The 16,545-nt window shown below is 46.5% G+C and overlaps 1 protein-coding gene across 14 annotated transcripts in view; it reads right to left on the bottom strand.

The window, feature by feature from the left end:
* LOC147438263 (cilia- and flagella-associated protein 99-like) overlaps positions 1-16,545 on the bottom strand; it is a 102,415-nt gene that overhangs the window by 36,024 nt on the left and 49,846 nt on the right. For 11 of the 14 annotated variants that reach the window (XR_015184959.1, XR_015184960.1, XR_015184962.1 and 8 more), the window contains 6 exons: positions 8,837-8,954; positions 8,700-8,764; positions 8,383-8,494; positions 8,077-8,277; positions 7,541-7,618; positions 7,309-7,437 (listed from right to left, as the gene is read on the bottom strand). Coding sequence is in view for 9 of the 14 variants with exons in the window: in XM_086487552.1 (XP_086343678.1) it covers positions 7,309-7,437; positions 7,541-7,618; positions 8,077-8,277; positions 8,383-8,494; positions 8,700-8,764; positions 8,837-8,954 (703 nt within the window). In the remaining 5 variants the exon portion in view is untranslated. Of the gene's footprint in view, positions 1-7,308; positions 7,438-7,540; positions 7,619-8,076; positions 8,278-8,382; positions 8,495-8,699; positions 8,765-8,836; positions 8,955-9,091; positions 9,423-16,545 lie in introns of those variants that run through there. The other 3 variants (XM_086487560.1, XM_086487561.1, XM_086487554.1) reach the window with 3 other exon arrangements.

Genomic DNA, 16,545 nt, shown 5'->3' with positions numbered 1-16,545 from the left:
CAAAGGGTCCGTCCAGTGTGAACCAGCCTAGACCTGTCCTGTGGAAGCACTGTACCATGAAGGACACTGTAGCCCTGCTACAGGTTGCCCACCACAAGACCGCTCACCGTCTCGGTGAGAGGAATACTGAAAAACACTGTGAAAGAAAACCACTAGGTACTGCATCCGTACATTTCTTGAAGCACGTGCTAGGCCCAACCATGACCTTACATGCCTCAAAAGTGGAGTAAAACACTGCCCTGCTTGCAACGCCTTAAGCCTTTTAATAGGCAAGAACCCACTATGATTGCATAGTCCAAGAATCCCAATCGGCAAAACAGACAGCTTGGCTCCTCAGCAAAGAGATATGCTCGGTTTGGATCTAGCGCATCTTTATCCTCCATAACCATAGTGAGAAGAAAATGACATGGTCCTCACTTGCAGATGAAATTGTTGAAAAGACTGATGATCAGAAGCTCGAGTAATAACGCAAGTGAGGTTAAGCTCTATCTTAATGGCAGAACAAAAAGCATTAACAACAACGGGATGCTTGAAAGCCACACGGAACGCAGGTGAATGCTTGAAAGTTGAGGGGTGGGTAGGTAGTACCTAGGTGAATGCTTGAAATCCGAGGTAGGTAGGTGGGAGGGTGAGGGGTAGGTAGGAGGGCGAGGGCGAGGGGTAGGTAGGTGGGAGGGGGAGGGCGAGGGCGAGGGCGAGGGCGAGGGCGAGGGGGTAGGTAGGTGGGAGGGGGAGGGCGAGGGCGTAGGTAGGGGGGCTAGGGCGAGGGGGTAGGTAGGTGGGAGGGGGAGGGCGAGGGAGTAGGTAGGTGGGTGGGAGGGCAAGGGCGAGGAAGGTAGGGAGAGGGCTAGGGGTAGGTGAGGGCGAGGGCGAGGGCGAGGGGGTAGGTATGGGGAGGGCGAGGGCAAGGGAGATAGGGAGAGGGCGAGGCCTAGGGAGGGGGCGAGGGCAAAGGAGGTAGGGAGAGGGCGAGTAGGGGGAGGGCAAGGGCGAGGAGGTGTGAGGGGAACTAGGGCTGTAGATGAAGTCCATGTACCACTGATTGACAAAGGAGATGCTACAGAGCGCAGCCACCATGAGCAAGACAACTATCATGAGAATGGAATTCATTAGGCAGGACGAGCTCTATGAAGGGAGCTTTGTTCTCGGAGGAGATTTCTGCCCGCTTCTATGATCCTCCATAGGCTCACCAAATTCAAAAACTTCCACCAAGGGCGCATCCGGGGTAACTTCTATGACAGTCAACCTTTGAGCTGGCTCAGGTGGCTCATTGGGTTTAGTTACTGTGGAAACCCTAGAAGAAGGTGTACCTCTATGCAAAGAGTGAATAGAGACTCCATAACAAGGCATAGATTTGGTAGCCTCCAACCACTCCAACAGATCTTCGTCAGACCCATCAGGTGTAGTAGGCTGTTCTTGTTCCGGGTTGGTTTCCATTGACAAAGAAACTTGTTGCACCACTGGATCCATACCTCCTTCTAAGAGGATGGGTTGCATCAGGGAGCCAGAAGTTTGTATCCACATTGCGTCGTTTCCCCAATCATGAAGTGCTTTAGTGTGTCGCAGCCATGGTCATCCAATGAGCAAAGGAAATCCGCCCTCTATCTGGGGAAGACGAACCACAACAAAATCCAAGTTAAAAGTAAAGTCTTGTACCTGCAGAGGCACATTGTCCACTATGCCCACTGGGTAGACCGTCCGCTGGTCCGCCAATGTAACTGTGAATGGAGCAGGGCGAGTAGACTGTAGACCTAGAGCTAACATAGTGAACTCAGGCATCAGGTTGATGCCAGATCCACCATCCACTATCACTCCTGAGAATTGCCGACCCAAAACGGACACTGTCAGGCGAGGGCTTTTATAATCAGTGAGTGGAGCAGCAGGATTGGATATCATATATGACTCTGATGGTCGCACTGGGAGGTGCCCGCCACTAGGACCTGCTCTAGGATAAAGTGATTGAATAACAGCAAGGGTGTCACTTCTAAACTTTGCATCTAGTCATAGCATGTCATAGAGGGACACTTGTTGGAAGGTGTTCTTCAAGACTGACTCTGCTGTAAGCTTGTCCTGTTCTACCAGTTGTTTCTCGGGTATCTTGATCTTTTGTAGATCGGAAACTGCTTCCAAGAAAGCTTCATCAATATCGAAGAGCAAAGATGTGGATTCTTTCATGGCACTGGGGAATGGCTTGTTAACAGCTGCAGGTTGGGTATCCATTGGTGTGAGACAGTGTGGAGGAGTTGAACTTGTTGGAATGCTAAGACCGAGAGCGGCTCTCTGGGCCCGGGTGAGGACGCCCGATAGCTCCTCTGCCAACTGCGGCGGCTTATTTTTAGGGGTAACCACGTGGGTAGAAGGGGGCGGCTAAGAAACAGTGCTAACTGCTATCAAATTGAGCTTGGGAAAGGCAAACTCAGTCTGGCTTTGACTTGGGTTCGAAGCGGTGGATGCACGAATTTTAGGGCAATCCTTACTGTAGTGATCCTTCATATCAGGGCAATGACGGCAGGAGGGGACCCTTCGGGCAAAGGGCATTTGCTTTGGTAATGACCATATTTCCAGCATCTGTAGCACAAAATGGGCCGATTCAATGGATGAGTCGAAGGACGAGGTGGTGCTTGCTCCATGGAGTTGGAGGTGGAGGCATAGAAGCTGTGAGGTGAGGAGGGAGCATGGGTGTGATAAAAGCTCTGAGAGGGAAAAGTGCTCTGCATACCTTGCATTGGAGGGGCTGACAATAAAGGTGGCATGTGTGTGGATGGCCACATGGAGAGACCATGTTGGATGCAGGTGCTTGCCCTTGTTGAAAACTAGGACCAAGACTTTGCTGTATTTGTCGCAACCCCTTGAGGTAAGTAGCAATCCTTGTCTTCATGCCCCGACTTTTCGCAGAAGTGGCAGTAAACCCAAAGGGGACAGTCCTGTGGAGGGTTTCCTAGAGAGTGACATGAGCTGCACCATACCATAGCCTTAGTCTCCTGTTGAGACCTAAGCTCTTCTAGCTCTCTCTTCATTTGATCCAAAGCATCGTTTGATTTCTTCTCTTGAAGAGCTCTCTATAACTTTAGGGCTTCAAGTTCTCTACGCAAAGAAGTCAATGGATCAGCAGGACTACTTTCCGAAAACACAGAGGGAGTCTCTATGGAAAAGGAGTTGCTGAACAGCTTCCTAGCCCCCTCTATCCTAGTAGCAACTGCAATGAACTCCTCGAGAGTGGCGTCAGGTCGGAGACTCTTTCGGAGTTTTTGCTGAGAAGTTTTGGGAAGCGCCTTCTCCACCCACTTTTTAACCATGAATTCACCGGGTTGTTGGGGGGAGCTTGGCCACCAGCGACTTAGTTTTAGTCATAAGCTCTGCAAAAGTCTCCTCTGGCTTGAGCACCATGTTGGCCAACTCATCCAACACCTTCTCCTGGTAGTCACCTAGCCTGAAAGCTGCACATAACTGTTGTCTTAAGGCTGCCCAAGTTGCAAAATGGTTCTCTGCAAACTGGCTGTACCATTTATCTGCTAAGCCATCCAAGGTGGATGGAAATAGTACAAAATAAGCATCTTCTCTGTTCAGACCACGACCCCTACAAAGAGAGACAAACCTTCTTGCATGGTCGTCAACATCTTCTGAAGAGCGCCCTTTGAAGGTAGGGAACTTGATATTTACCATGGCCAAAACACTAGCTAACGGCTCCATGGCCCCTTGTGTAGCCTGTTGCACAATAGCCTGCTGTAGCAGAATAGGAGAGAGCTTTACTGGAGAAGGTGATCGAGAAGCTGCGGGACCGGATGAAGGAATGGGTGATGTCGTATGTGTAGGTATAGGTGATGAGGTTGATGGACTTCTACAAGGTGCCAAAGGTCGTCTTCTGTGATAGTACTTCAGAGGGCTCAGTAGTGCGCTTTGACGCTCGACTGACCGCCTTGTATGTGTCATGCAGTGACCACCAATCCAACCAACTTTGGCATAAAAGGGCCCTTAACTGTGGGCTGAACAACAAAGGTCTAGACTAGGACAAGTGAGGATAATGACCGGACCACCTGGTCCAAGACCACCAATGACTAGACCACCTAGCTGGACCAAGACGAGGAGAACTGTACCAAGGCGAGAAGGACTGGACCAGGACTAGGGACTAGACCAAGATTAGAGACGAGGACCAGAGACGAGGGACTAGACCAGGACCAGAGACGAGGACCAGAGACTAGACCAGCACCAGAGACGACGACGAGGACTGGTTGGACCAGGGCGAGAGAGGACCAAACCAACAGACTAGCAACCCAAATGCAAGCAAAGGGGCGAAGCTCGGTAACAACGAACTAGCTTCACGATTTGTATCTTCACAGAGAGTGAGACTTCATGTGAGGTCCCACCGTGATCGCCAAAATGAGAGCACCTGTAGCGCGGATAATGTGTCGTGCTCTCTACAGTGGGTGGTCCTCAGTGCAATGTGCGTGACAATCTCACTCAAACAGACTGAATCTCCCTCAACAGACTGAACAGAAAGGAAACAATAGACGTCAACAGAGCTCACAAAGACACAACAACAGACTAGAACATATGACTCGACTATCTCAAAGACTGATACAGACTCTGGCGTGGCAGCACACTCAGCTCTAGCCCAGGACTCACAGGTACAATGGGGGTGTCGAGGCTCAGATGTGCAGGGATGGTGAAGACGTGCTCTGTGTAAAGACTCGCTCTAGACGACTACGTACAAGATCGGAGGTGAAGAAGATAATCAAATAACCAACCGCTACTACTCATATGTACCACCATAAAGAGCCACCAACGGCTCATAAATGTCAGCCATGTGGTGACCTCGCCACGTGGTCCACTAGACAACCGTCGGTACCCTGCCACGTGTCACTTCTCGGTCCGTCCAATGTCCGTCCAGTGTGAACCAGCCTAGACCTATCCTGTGAAAGACACTGTACCGTGAAGGACACTGTAGCCCTGCTTCAGTAGCTTCAGTAGCTTCAGTAGCCCTGCTACTGTAGCTTCAGCTACGCTCTATGGGGTTCACATTTGGGGACCCTCTGTGGGTCAGGATGGGTGGAGAGGTATGGAGGGGCCCTTGCTATCTATGATCTCTTGGCTGATTAGAGCCAAGGCCTCCGTGCCACACTAGGTGATTAGAGCAGAGTTAGCAGCTCCCCCTATGGAGATAGAGGCGCTTACCAGATCAGTTTCCTTTATACACAGCTTATGGGATACTACCAGAGACAGATATGCCAGATTGGCCCTTGAGTCCTCCAGACAATTAGTTTTACAGGGGGACACATCATGCTAGTATGCACAGATGTCATCATGGTTTCAGATACATGGCTTCAGCATGGACAGCTTGCCTCCCTTCCGGTACTCCCTTGATGCACCATCGTTGTCTCTTACACAGGTGGAGATTACTAGACTCGTTCAGCAGGACCTTACCCAATTGGACACCAGGAGGACATGGATAGAGCCGACACAGGAGTTGAGCACGAAGATGGCTTTCTATAAAGAGCATCTTCTCCAACCCACAAGGGATGGGTTTGTGATTCGACCCAGCTATATGGATACACATCTATCTCATGGGTCACGGTGTGCCATTGGTCAGATACGGACATCTTCACATCAGCTTGAGATTGAGACTGGTAGATTCAAAGGGATATCAACAGCTAACAGGATATGCCGCCTATGCCATACAGAGCCAGAGACAGAGATGCATTATATATGTCAGTGCACAGTGTATTACGAGATACGGGGTCGCTCACTGTCTATTTAGAAAAGGCTTCGGATCCTTCTCAAGAGTCAGGAGCTATCAGGACTAGAGATGTCTTGGACTGTATCTACTTGAGTTACACAGACACAGAGATAGTTTACTGCGAATATCTGGAGAGAGACAATCCCAGAGATAGATTACTGATTTCTTCACACAAACACTGGACAAATAGAGGAGCAGCCACCATTGCAAAGCTCAGCTCATACTCACCCCACGGTACTCATTGACCGAGCATTGGAGCTAGGGAGATCGAGACGCCCACGATTGAGGAGAGGAGCTTCACAGCATCGACGGAGACTACAACAAAGGATTCGAGCCATACTATCTCGACATCCAGAGTACAAATGAGGATGGATTCATCACCCATTGTATCTCTCTTGTATTTGGCACCCATTGTATCAATGCTCACACATACCCCACACAGTTCCAGCTAGTAACACTTCTAGATTCAATTTTCTTGAACATCGCTCCCTACCCTCTTCTCCCCCTATCCTAATCCTGCTCTATGAAAAATCTTTCTTGACTGTGTGATTACATTACACCAGATTCTTCTTTCTACTTCTTTCTACTGGTGGTCGATGGCGATGACCACCTTGCCAGGATGTATGTGGCAGCTGGAACCTTCTTCTGCTTCTGAATGATGCCCTTGTATTTCCCCTCTCCTCTCTTTCCAATTATCTTGGTCTACATAGCAGCTTCTAGTGTTTTCTCTCACCGAGACGGTGAGTGGTTTTGTGGCAGGCAACCTGTAGCAGGGGCTATAGTCACTTGCACACAACATGCAGTTAGTTATAGTTGGTATGGGGTTCACAGTGGACGGACTATCACCTAGGCAGTGACCACCACAATTTGGAGATAGACTCAGCTGGACTGAGATATTTTGCTAGCCGTTGGTGACTCTTTATGATTGTATTTATGTTTGATTGGTTCTAGTCGTCATATGCTTCATCTACTTTCTATGGTCTAGCATCTTGAGTCTTGTGTCTTGTGTCCAGCACCGCACATCTGCACTCTCCCTGCACACTAGAGCCTCAACACCCCCATTGTACCGGTGAGTCTTGGGCTTGGAGCTGAGTGTGCTGGCAGCCAGAGTCTGTACTGGTTCCATGAGTTAGTCAAGTTCCATGCTGTTCTAAGTCTATTGTTGTGTCTTTGAGTTGCTCGTTCCATTTGTGTGTTGTGTTTTCTTTCTGTTGGAGTGAGGTCTCACACATATTGCACTAAGGAGCACCCATAGTAGAGAGCACAACACACTTTTCCTGCTACACCAGTGTATGGCCTGATGAGGCATCATACCCTTATCGAACATAATGCTTCCAAGCAGATGTCTATTTAGGCCATTAGGACCAGCTTGTTTAATACTATCATCCTTTGCTCTAATTCCTCTTGATTGGTCAGATCAGAATCTATAGGGCAAAGTTTGTCTTATTTAAGCATCACCAAACAGGATCTATCATATGCTTTTGCAAGTTCATCCAAAGGTAGCTAGCATCGTCATAATCGCCTTGGCTGACTGTCTTGCAGATCTAAAAACAAAAGAGACTCCATGCATGTACCTGCCAGCACTTGTAAGCAGAATCATCTCGAAGGTCCACTTCAAAGGCTTTTAATCTTTCCCGCACTTCGTCTAGTTGTTTTTGGTACAATGAATGTTCTCGTAACATGGCAGATGTTGTAAGCTTGACCTGCGTGTCAAACAGTTGATGGATCATTAACAATCATGAAACAATCTTTGAGAATGGGAACCTTTCGGAGCATTCAGTCAGCTCGGGGAAAAATAAAGTTTACAGGATCTCTTGGGGGATCTGGGCATGGGCGTGCTCTCGGAGGAATGTATTCTGTTTCCATCTTCCGTACTGCTTCAATCTACAAAATAAACATCCATTTTTCTAGCTAACAGGTAGAAACCATTACAACTAAAAAGCATTAAGAAAACATAGAAAAATTCTCTTGAACTTTCATCAGTGCAATCATTAATCTAATAAGAAACACTACACTTGCAAAAGGTAATGCATTTTTGTTTTTTAGAAGAAGCACTTGAATTTTAGCTTGCTGCACGTAGTGATAAATCAGGGCTGTAGCCTCATCTAGAACAGAGTGAAGTGCCTACAAGAAGTGAATAAATTTGTACTTTCTGTTGTAAGTTCAATATCATACTTACTGTAAATTTAAATACAAAGAGGGGTGAGAAGGGTTTGGAGAGAATTTGCATAGTAATAAGGTCACCACCATACAAATTTTAGGAAGGGCCGCTGTCAGATGGGCACAAAACAAGTTCACATTCAGTTAGGTGATATACAATATCAGTCATGAGATGCTTTTACCTGTTCTTTCAGCGCCGAAAACTTAGAGGGACGCTCTAGGATATGAAGATGAAAAGGCTGATTCTTAGGGCTTGAATAAAACTTAGCAAGCTTTTCCCGAGACTCTTTGCACACTGCTTCCAATGCCTTTTGAGTGGGTGTAAGCCCTTCTTTCCATACAGGAGGCGGTTTCGCTTTGAATAGCGGTGGTGGTAATGGTACCTGTAACCCATAATAAGCAGCATAGTTAGCACCAGTACAACAGTTAGAAGAGCACCACAGACCCGCTTTGTTTGTAATCTGGCAGTTACTTTTGAAACATAGTACCTTGTTTTCATCTATAATTGTAGGCTTTTTCTGGGATGTGGACAAATTGAAGGCCTTAAAAGCCATACTATGTTTTTCTTGTTGCTTTATAACTGAAACCTTTTCCTCCAATCTATAAAAACGAAAGAAGTCGCATACAATGGGACTGTAACAACAGTATAAGGCTAAAAAGGATGGAGATAGTGTAACTGATGGTTCAATTCTGATAAACAAATTGTCAAAGTTTAGATACTTATTTCTGGATACTTTACTTTAATGAACCACAGAAGGGCACACAAGCCATTTGAAACATTTCTAAGAGATGAGATGAACACTACCTTCTGGATAAGTCATCCGCTTCTAGTCTCCATGCACTTACCCTTCCAATAAGGGAATCAACATACTGTCATACACATCCACCCTGATTATTTACAAAAAAATAACCAGCTTGACGAAAGCGGAAACTGATTCTTACTTCTGTATCATAGATTTTAATCCATTCTGGCTTACAGGCTTTTGAAAGATCCTCCTGACTGAAGACAAATTGCATGAATGGTAGCAATTTTTTTGGATGCTGGCTCAAAACAAATTTCCTGCGAATAGACCATACACCTCAAAAGGTTGCTTCATATTTCCATCTTGATATTTCTCTATGTTAGAGCTTGTAGTTAACTAATACAATAGCAGTCAAAATTATTTTGAAAACCAAAGCCTCTCAGACTACCAGTACCTGAAGCCACACGACGCAAAGTATACCGAGTTGGATCCTGGTGTAAATGAATGTCAAATGACCAGGTCCCGACTCCCCACATCAGAAAGAATCACGTCTGGTAACACTCCTGTCTTTCAGCATCTAGGCGGGTTTGTCATGATGCTGGTAAATTGCTGCAGAATTACTTTACAGCAGCTGGAAAGAGATGCACATGCATGCTTGGGGTCCCAAAATTATCTTCTTGACGCAAGGTTTCCCTTTAGACATATAATTGCAGTCTTGTAGCGTCCAAGGCTCAGGAGGAGCTCTTACCATTGCAGGAGGTGTGGTCGGCAGTCATCTACCATGCCTTCATGGATAGCCAAGAGGATACAATGAACAAGGGCAACTTCTCTTTTTTCCAACAACAGCCTCTGGGAATCACTATGTGTGTGCTTCGTGATGGTTCTGGTCTTTTATGCACAGGGCCTCACTTGGTCTTATTTCTTGCTTCACATTACTTTCTTGGCCTCTCTACTGACCTAGAGTTCTCAATGCTATAGCACAAAAAGTGAGTACTATGCTCTCTATGGTGAGGGTCACCTATGTGCAGTATGCTAAACCCTCACTCACTCACAAGGTGCACCACAACATGTAGGTACGAGGTACACAACACAATAAACAACTAAAAATGACAACCCATAACAGTACTGTAGTACAATTGATGAAAGCAGGGAACTTTAGAGAAGAAAATTGAAAAGTGAAGAACAAACTCTCTGTACTTGCATTACCCTTAAAAAGACTACAAGACTACAAGACCACAACTACAACTGACAATTGGTTGGCAGCACACCCAGCTCCAGACCCGGGTGCAAAGGCTGAGGTGCAATGGCTAGGTGTAGTGAGTGTTGATTCAGACAGACTCAAGAGACAGGGACGAGTAGGTCAAGGCTGAGTGTTCCCTAAGGTAGAGGCTATCCGACTCTACGACACAGTGTAGTATTCATGGAGTGTGTGTGTGTGTGATCAACGAGAAAAAAACCTTGATTATGCATTAGAAAAGAGAGATTACAATGCTTTTATAGAAGTATACAAAGAGGGTGGCATCATCATCATGGCTACATCAAGGGGTGAAACCTCATCATATACATCATCGTCCTAGGTGGTGTTGCTAAATGGACTATTTTCTTATTTTCTTATTTTCTCGAGTAATTTCCTTAATTGAGATTAGAATATTTAAATATGTGCACTTGAACCGTAAGGTTAGGAACTGTAGATCTACTCGAATTATTAAAAGCCATCAGGAATGGAAAAACTCTGATGCCTCATATGATGGGTGACATTAAGCATCGCGAAGGGGTTGTACAATTAGTTCGGTAGGAGAGACCGGGGAACGGATATTCCTGATGCGTCATGTGATGGATGACGAGAGCATCGGAAAGGGAATATTCTATGGGTCTCGCAAGAAACCCGAACTGGAAAAAGGAATACGCGTAAAGACGCAAGCACAAGAATAAAGATGGGTTCTGAGAAGCTTTTCTTAAAAAGCGGAATATTTTAACATGTTTTCCAGGAAGAGCAGACGCTTTCCTGCGAGGAATCTATGTATGCATTACATAGATTTGTGCATGTGCTTGCATCTAGGGACGCCTGGGAAGAGCTGTGAAAGCATTGTTTTTAACTTATAAGGTTTTATTGAGTTTTTGGACAGATTCAGACCAATTTTAAAATATGCATGCCACCCACTTGATAAGTGGGCAGCCACTTGGAAAATAAAGCAACAAAATCAGCCAATGTTTTCACTCTCACTTTTTTTGGCAGAAGAGCAATAAAAGAAGAAAAAAATCCGCCGCGATCTCAACGCGAGCAGCCTGCCCTCAGCTATTCCTGCCGTGGCCAGGGAGCTATAAAAGCATCACACGCCTGCACTCAGAGGAAGAGTTGCCAGCGCCAGCAAGACGAGACTTTGCCGCCAGAAGACGCAAGAGATTGCGAGACTACGAAGCACGGAGGTCGCTTTTCCTGCGCAAGAGCAACAGGTATCTATTGTGGATTCGCCATACGAGTTGTTGTCCCGTGTTTGTGTGTATTTGCAGGTACTTCATCGAGAAGGAGAAAGCGGGAAGGCTTCGGCCTACGCTTGGGAATTCCAAGAACGGAATTCGGTAAATGATTGCTTACGTTCCTCTACATTTGACCATGGGCTTACCTCCTTTAGGACATTTTTTGGAAAGCCTACATTGGAGTATGTATGGCTTTTCCAACTACATTAACTGATATCTTGTGCCTCAGAAAGCTTATTTCTTGGCACAAAAAGAGGGATTATATTAGATGATCTGATAGATGATAATGGGAAATATGTTTTGTTTGTACTGCTCGACATCATTTTGGTTTACGTAATCATTACCGCTCTTTTTGGTATCAAATCTGTGATTGGCTTCAAGCATTCTTGCCGATTCCTCCTCTGAATGCTCAAGAAAGATTGGCTGATTGGTTTCTCAGATTTCAGCTCATCACATATATGCAAAAAGTTACAATCACATTCTTGGGAATGGGAGATGTGCAATTCTTTGTGCACATGCAAAAAAAAAGTGCTTGGTGGCACAAATGTCTTACACGCATATGGAAAAGTCATCTTCCTCTTAAGGAACGTTTATTCCTACAGTGATGCCTTTTGGGAGTGCTTCCAGTGGGCATTGTACTTGCTTGATGCAAAATTCAATGCAAAATGTCCATGTTGCCAACATGTAGAGGAGACTCATGGATATTTGCTTTGGTTCCATCATTCCTCTCATGCATTGCTTTTGCTCATTTCCACATGCCTTCATGTCAGATTCACTTCTCTAGCCTTTGGTAAGTGGTTCTCGCTGAGATTCCTTTCGTGTCTTATTCCCTTCTCTCAAGTTTGTGTGCTATCCTACCCTTCTATGGATGCTATCATCTTCTTCACCTAGGTTCATTATTGGGCTTTGTGGTCAATTTATAGTTCATTCTCTTTTCTTCTGCCTTTCTCTTCATCTGATTTTTGCAGACTACATAATCTTTAGATTGTACATTTAAGACGGTCTACTTCTATCCATTTTGTACTCACAAACACAGTTCGTTCCTAATCGAACTTGTTGAACGAATAGCACTAGTAGCTTTGGTCTATTAAGTCATTGACAAGAAGAATTGCTCGCAGCCCCTGCTGCTCGCTCACCCCGCCATCACCAGCACCCTCTCTCCTCTTCACGCTCCACCTAATCGCCCCCAATCCCTGCCCCCTCGCACACAGCCCCCCTCCCTTGCCGTGCGCTGTTCCCACCTATACCCATAGCGATCAACCCACATATGTAGCCACCCCCCCCCCCCCCACTTTTCCTCTTCCCGCTCCCTCGTTCACTCATGCTCCCTCCCATAGAATCTCGGGAGTCCGACCACCCTCGCATTGCCCTCTCCCCTGCTTCCCGCTCCTCACTTTTGGCTGCCATCCCTCGTGCCGATGCACATGCACACAGTCTCATACACAATCACTTGCCCTCACTGGTTCACGCTCACACTGTCACAAACTACTGACGTGTCAAAGCCTAAAGAATGGACACAACTTACAGATGCCGGCCGAGGGGCCTCAACCCTAAGAAGAACAAGTAACAGAAGAAGTCCTCCCAACTTATGGGGACCCCCTCCGATGGGGCCCCAAGTGACAAAGGATTAAAATACAGCAAGACCCGCACACACGCAAAAACTGATGACATGGCAGATTTCGAAGATTGCGCTGACATGATGACGTGGCAAGTTGTACAGATTTCCGCATTTTGTGCTGACTGCTGACGTGGCAGGCTGTAGGGGTTTCCGGATTTTACGCTGGCAGCTTTTGAGCATTGCTTTTGGACCAGATGCTTTTGAGTTCTGAAGGCTTTTCACTGTAATTGCTTTTTAGGCCAAGGGCCTTTAAATATGAGGTTAGGGCTCATTCTCTGGCATGCTTCCTGGAGAAGGTGCAAAGTCTGGAGTACCGGCTTGTACTGTGTTGATCCAATATAAAGAAATACCGAAAGGGGCGCCAAGGTTTGGGGCCAATACTCTCTGGGGTGGAATTCCGCCACTCCGTGTCGCGTGCCGTCTCTCTCTCTCTTTCAGTTCAGTTGTTATTGAAGTGCTAAAAGTCTATTCAGTCTGTTCTTTTCTATCGGCACGTAGTGCCCGTCTTGTGACACTGCTATCAGAGCATCAAGCGTGTGCTTTTCTGAAAGCATACCGGTCCTACAAAAGAGCAGACAGAGCTATTGGAATTTTATTCGAGGTATCTTCGCCCTCCAACTCGGACTTATTAGCCACTCCCACCTTACTTCATCGCGCATCGGGCGCGCTCCCGTCTTCACCGCTCATGTCTTACAGGGGATAAGCCATTAAGATCACTTGCAAGAGAAGGATCCAAGATTTGTTTCGAGCTGCTGTTTTTCTCAGAGACAGTGCCATGCAGATGTTGATATCTAGAGCTACCAAGCCGCACACTTCCAAGGACTTGGCAAGCTTTCAAGAAAACTTTTGCCCGAAGTTATATGGTTTCGGACATCTTCCTTCCGAGTGCAACTTCTGGTAGAGTGGGGTATCCTGAAATGCTTGCCATGGAAACCCTAGCAGATTATAACTTGAAGTTTCTCGACATCTCCCAGTAGATGTCTCTTCACAAGCAAATGAACTTGGAGATCCAGTGTGATTGCTATCTTGGGACTACCATCGCCGCCAAAGAAAACACTCTCTGTCCAACAGCTGATGGACCATGTTGTGCTCGGCTACGACCTCATGGAAGGAACCTAACCCTAATTTTTGGTGCAGGTTTCAGGATGGAAAGTCAGTCAACTTTTCAAGTTCGACTGATGTCGAGATTGCTTTTTAAGTTTGAAATTTGTTTGAAAACTTGTTTGGTGATCCTGTTTGAAATTTGTTTGAAATGGATGGTATATGTTTTGAACCTGTTTTGGTGCCGATTTGAAATGTTTGACTCTGTTTTTAATACTGGTCGGTGATTTTACTCCCGGGTGGAGAAGTGAGAAATATTGTTTTGGTATTGTTTGAACCTCGGAATGACGCAGGCCGATGCCTGGGGAGCGTTTCGTTGTATGTTTGAAAACCTCGAACGACGCAGGCCGATGCTTGGGGAGCGTTTGGTTGTATGCTTGTAAAATAATTGTTGTTGTGACTCCCCGCCCGGACCTGGATGGTTATGCAGGAGTATTAAGAAGTCTGAGCAGTGGTTACTCTCAGCACCTCCAAACGACGCAGGCTGCGGTCTGGGGGGCGTTTGGTTGTAAAAGGCCTCTATATCTCCCGGCTCGGACCTTTTTAGGTTATGCGGAAGGAGTGATGAGGGAGTCGTTGAATATCTCCCAGCCCGGACCTTTTTAGGTTATGCGGGAGGAGTTCATCGGCGGCTTTATGTTTCTATGTCTTGTAATATGCATATGTGAGCATTTGTGTTGCATTGTGATGTGCCAACCACTGAATATTCCTAATTGGATGAGATTGCCTGGGTATGTAATTTTAGTGCATCAAGACACCCGTGGAAGATCAGTACGGTCTGGGTGTGATGGCTAATTAAAGAAATATCGAAAGGGGTGCCAAGGTTTGGGGCCAATACTCTTTGGGGTGGAATTCCGCCACTCCGTGTCGCGTGCCGTCTCTCTCTCTTTCAGTTCGATTGTTATTGAACTGCTAAAAGTCTATTCAGTCTATTCTTTTCTATCGGCACGTGGTGCCCGTCTTGTGACACACACCAGTAGACAGCCATGAGACACAGATGGAGACCTCAACTACACCACAGAGGAACTCTGTTGCATCCTCCTTGCCCACCCCCAAGGAGGCCTCCAAGGAGATATGCTCGGCTAGCCTTGGAGTCATCCCAACAGCTAGAACTACAGGGTGACACAACATGTTGGTATGCGCAGATGACGTCATAGTTTCAGTCACATAGCTTCAACATGGATAGATTGCCTCCGTTCCAATACTCCTTGGATGCACCCTCTCTATCTCTCACACGGACAGAGATCACCAGACTCGTACGTCAGGATCTCATTCAGCTAGATACCAGGAGCACATGGATACAGCCGGCACAGGAGTTGGGCACGAAGATGGCTTTCTATAGAGAGCATCTTCTCCAATTCACGGAGGACAATTTTGTGACTAAGCCTGCATACATGAATACACACTTATCTCATGGGATACGGTGTGCTATTGGGCAGATACGCACATCCTCACATCAACTTCAGATTGAGACTGGCCAATTTTGAGGGTCCCAACAGAGGCTAGGATATGTCATTTATGTCGCCTAGAGCCAGAGACAAAGCTACACTAGACAAGTCACTGCCCGGTGTACTATGAGATACGAGGCCGCTTCCATTATCTGTTCAGAGAGGGTTTGAAACCATTTTCTAGAGTCATGAGATACGAGGATCAGAGATGTCTTGGATTGTTTCTACTAGAGCTGCGTAGGCATAGAGGGAGCTTGTTGAGGACATCACGGGAGAGCCAAGTCTCAGGGACATATCACAGACTTCTTTACACCAGCCAAGGGACAGCCAGAGGAGCAGTCATCACAGTAGATCTCAGATCCCAGAGGTATGCTGATTGATCAAGCTAGGCAGATCTAGGCGCCCACGACCACGAAGGGCCTCACATCATCAACGGAGGTGGTGATGGAGGATCCAGATCCTCCTAGCTCGACATGCAAGACAACCAGTCAGAGTATTGGCCATGGAGGATATTGATGAGATTCGGCAGCGACCAATGAGGGATCTCATCTGAGCTTGACCTGCCTACCTCTGATGATTTGTATCTTATTTGTATCAATAGTGATATGTATCCATCTTTGTATTAGCTTTGTATCAGCTAACCCATTATATTAGTCCTCACCCCATCACCCCTCCCCGCCTATTTCGTTTCAGCTTCAGTTTTTTCAGTTCTTTGTACTTTCTGTACTCAGACATTGTATCAGATTCATCAATTGTAACTTTTTGGTCTCATAGGTCACTTTGGCCCTTGAAGACGTTGATATAGCATTTCATTTCTATCGCCGGAAGAGAAAACAAGCCTTGAGGCAGAGATCGATCGGCTCTAGGCGAGCTTCGTCATTTGCAAGCTTATCAATGTGCAAATTCTTTGCCAAGGCTACTACCAAATAGAGTTTGAGGGGCCAATTATGGTGGCTAAGGTACTTTATATGAGTCCTGTGGCTCTAGGAGCTTGGAGGGCATTCTTCAGACGGTGGCACCATGGTTTCGACCCTGTGCTTGATGGGACTTCCAAGGAAGTAGACTTTCTAGTTTTGATCTGCTTCCCTGGCATTATGCCGTTAGTACTATCTATGAGTCCTGTGGCTCTAGGAGTTTGGAGGGCGTTCTTCAGACAGTGGCACCATGGTTTCGACCTTGTGCTTGATGGGACTTCCAAGGAAGTAGACTTTCTAGTTTTGGTCTGCTTCCCTGGCTTATTACCTCAGATGGGGGATCTTATTG

Source organism: Adiantum capillus-veneris, chromosome 17 (genome assembly GCF_014529385.1).
Source record: "Adiantum capillus-veneris isolate H3 chromosome 17, ASM1452938v2, whole genome shotgun sequence".
In the NCBI taxonomy this organism is placed as follows: domain Eukaryota; kingdom Viridiplantae; phylum Streptophyta; class Polypodiopsida; order Polypodiales; family Pteridaceae; genus Adiantum; species Adiantum capillus-veneris.
The sequence above is the reverse complement of the archived record's forward strand: the minus strand, read 5'-3'. Positions and strand labels throughout refer to the sequence as shown.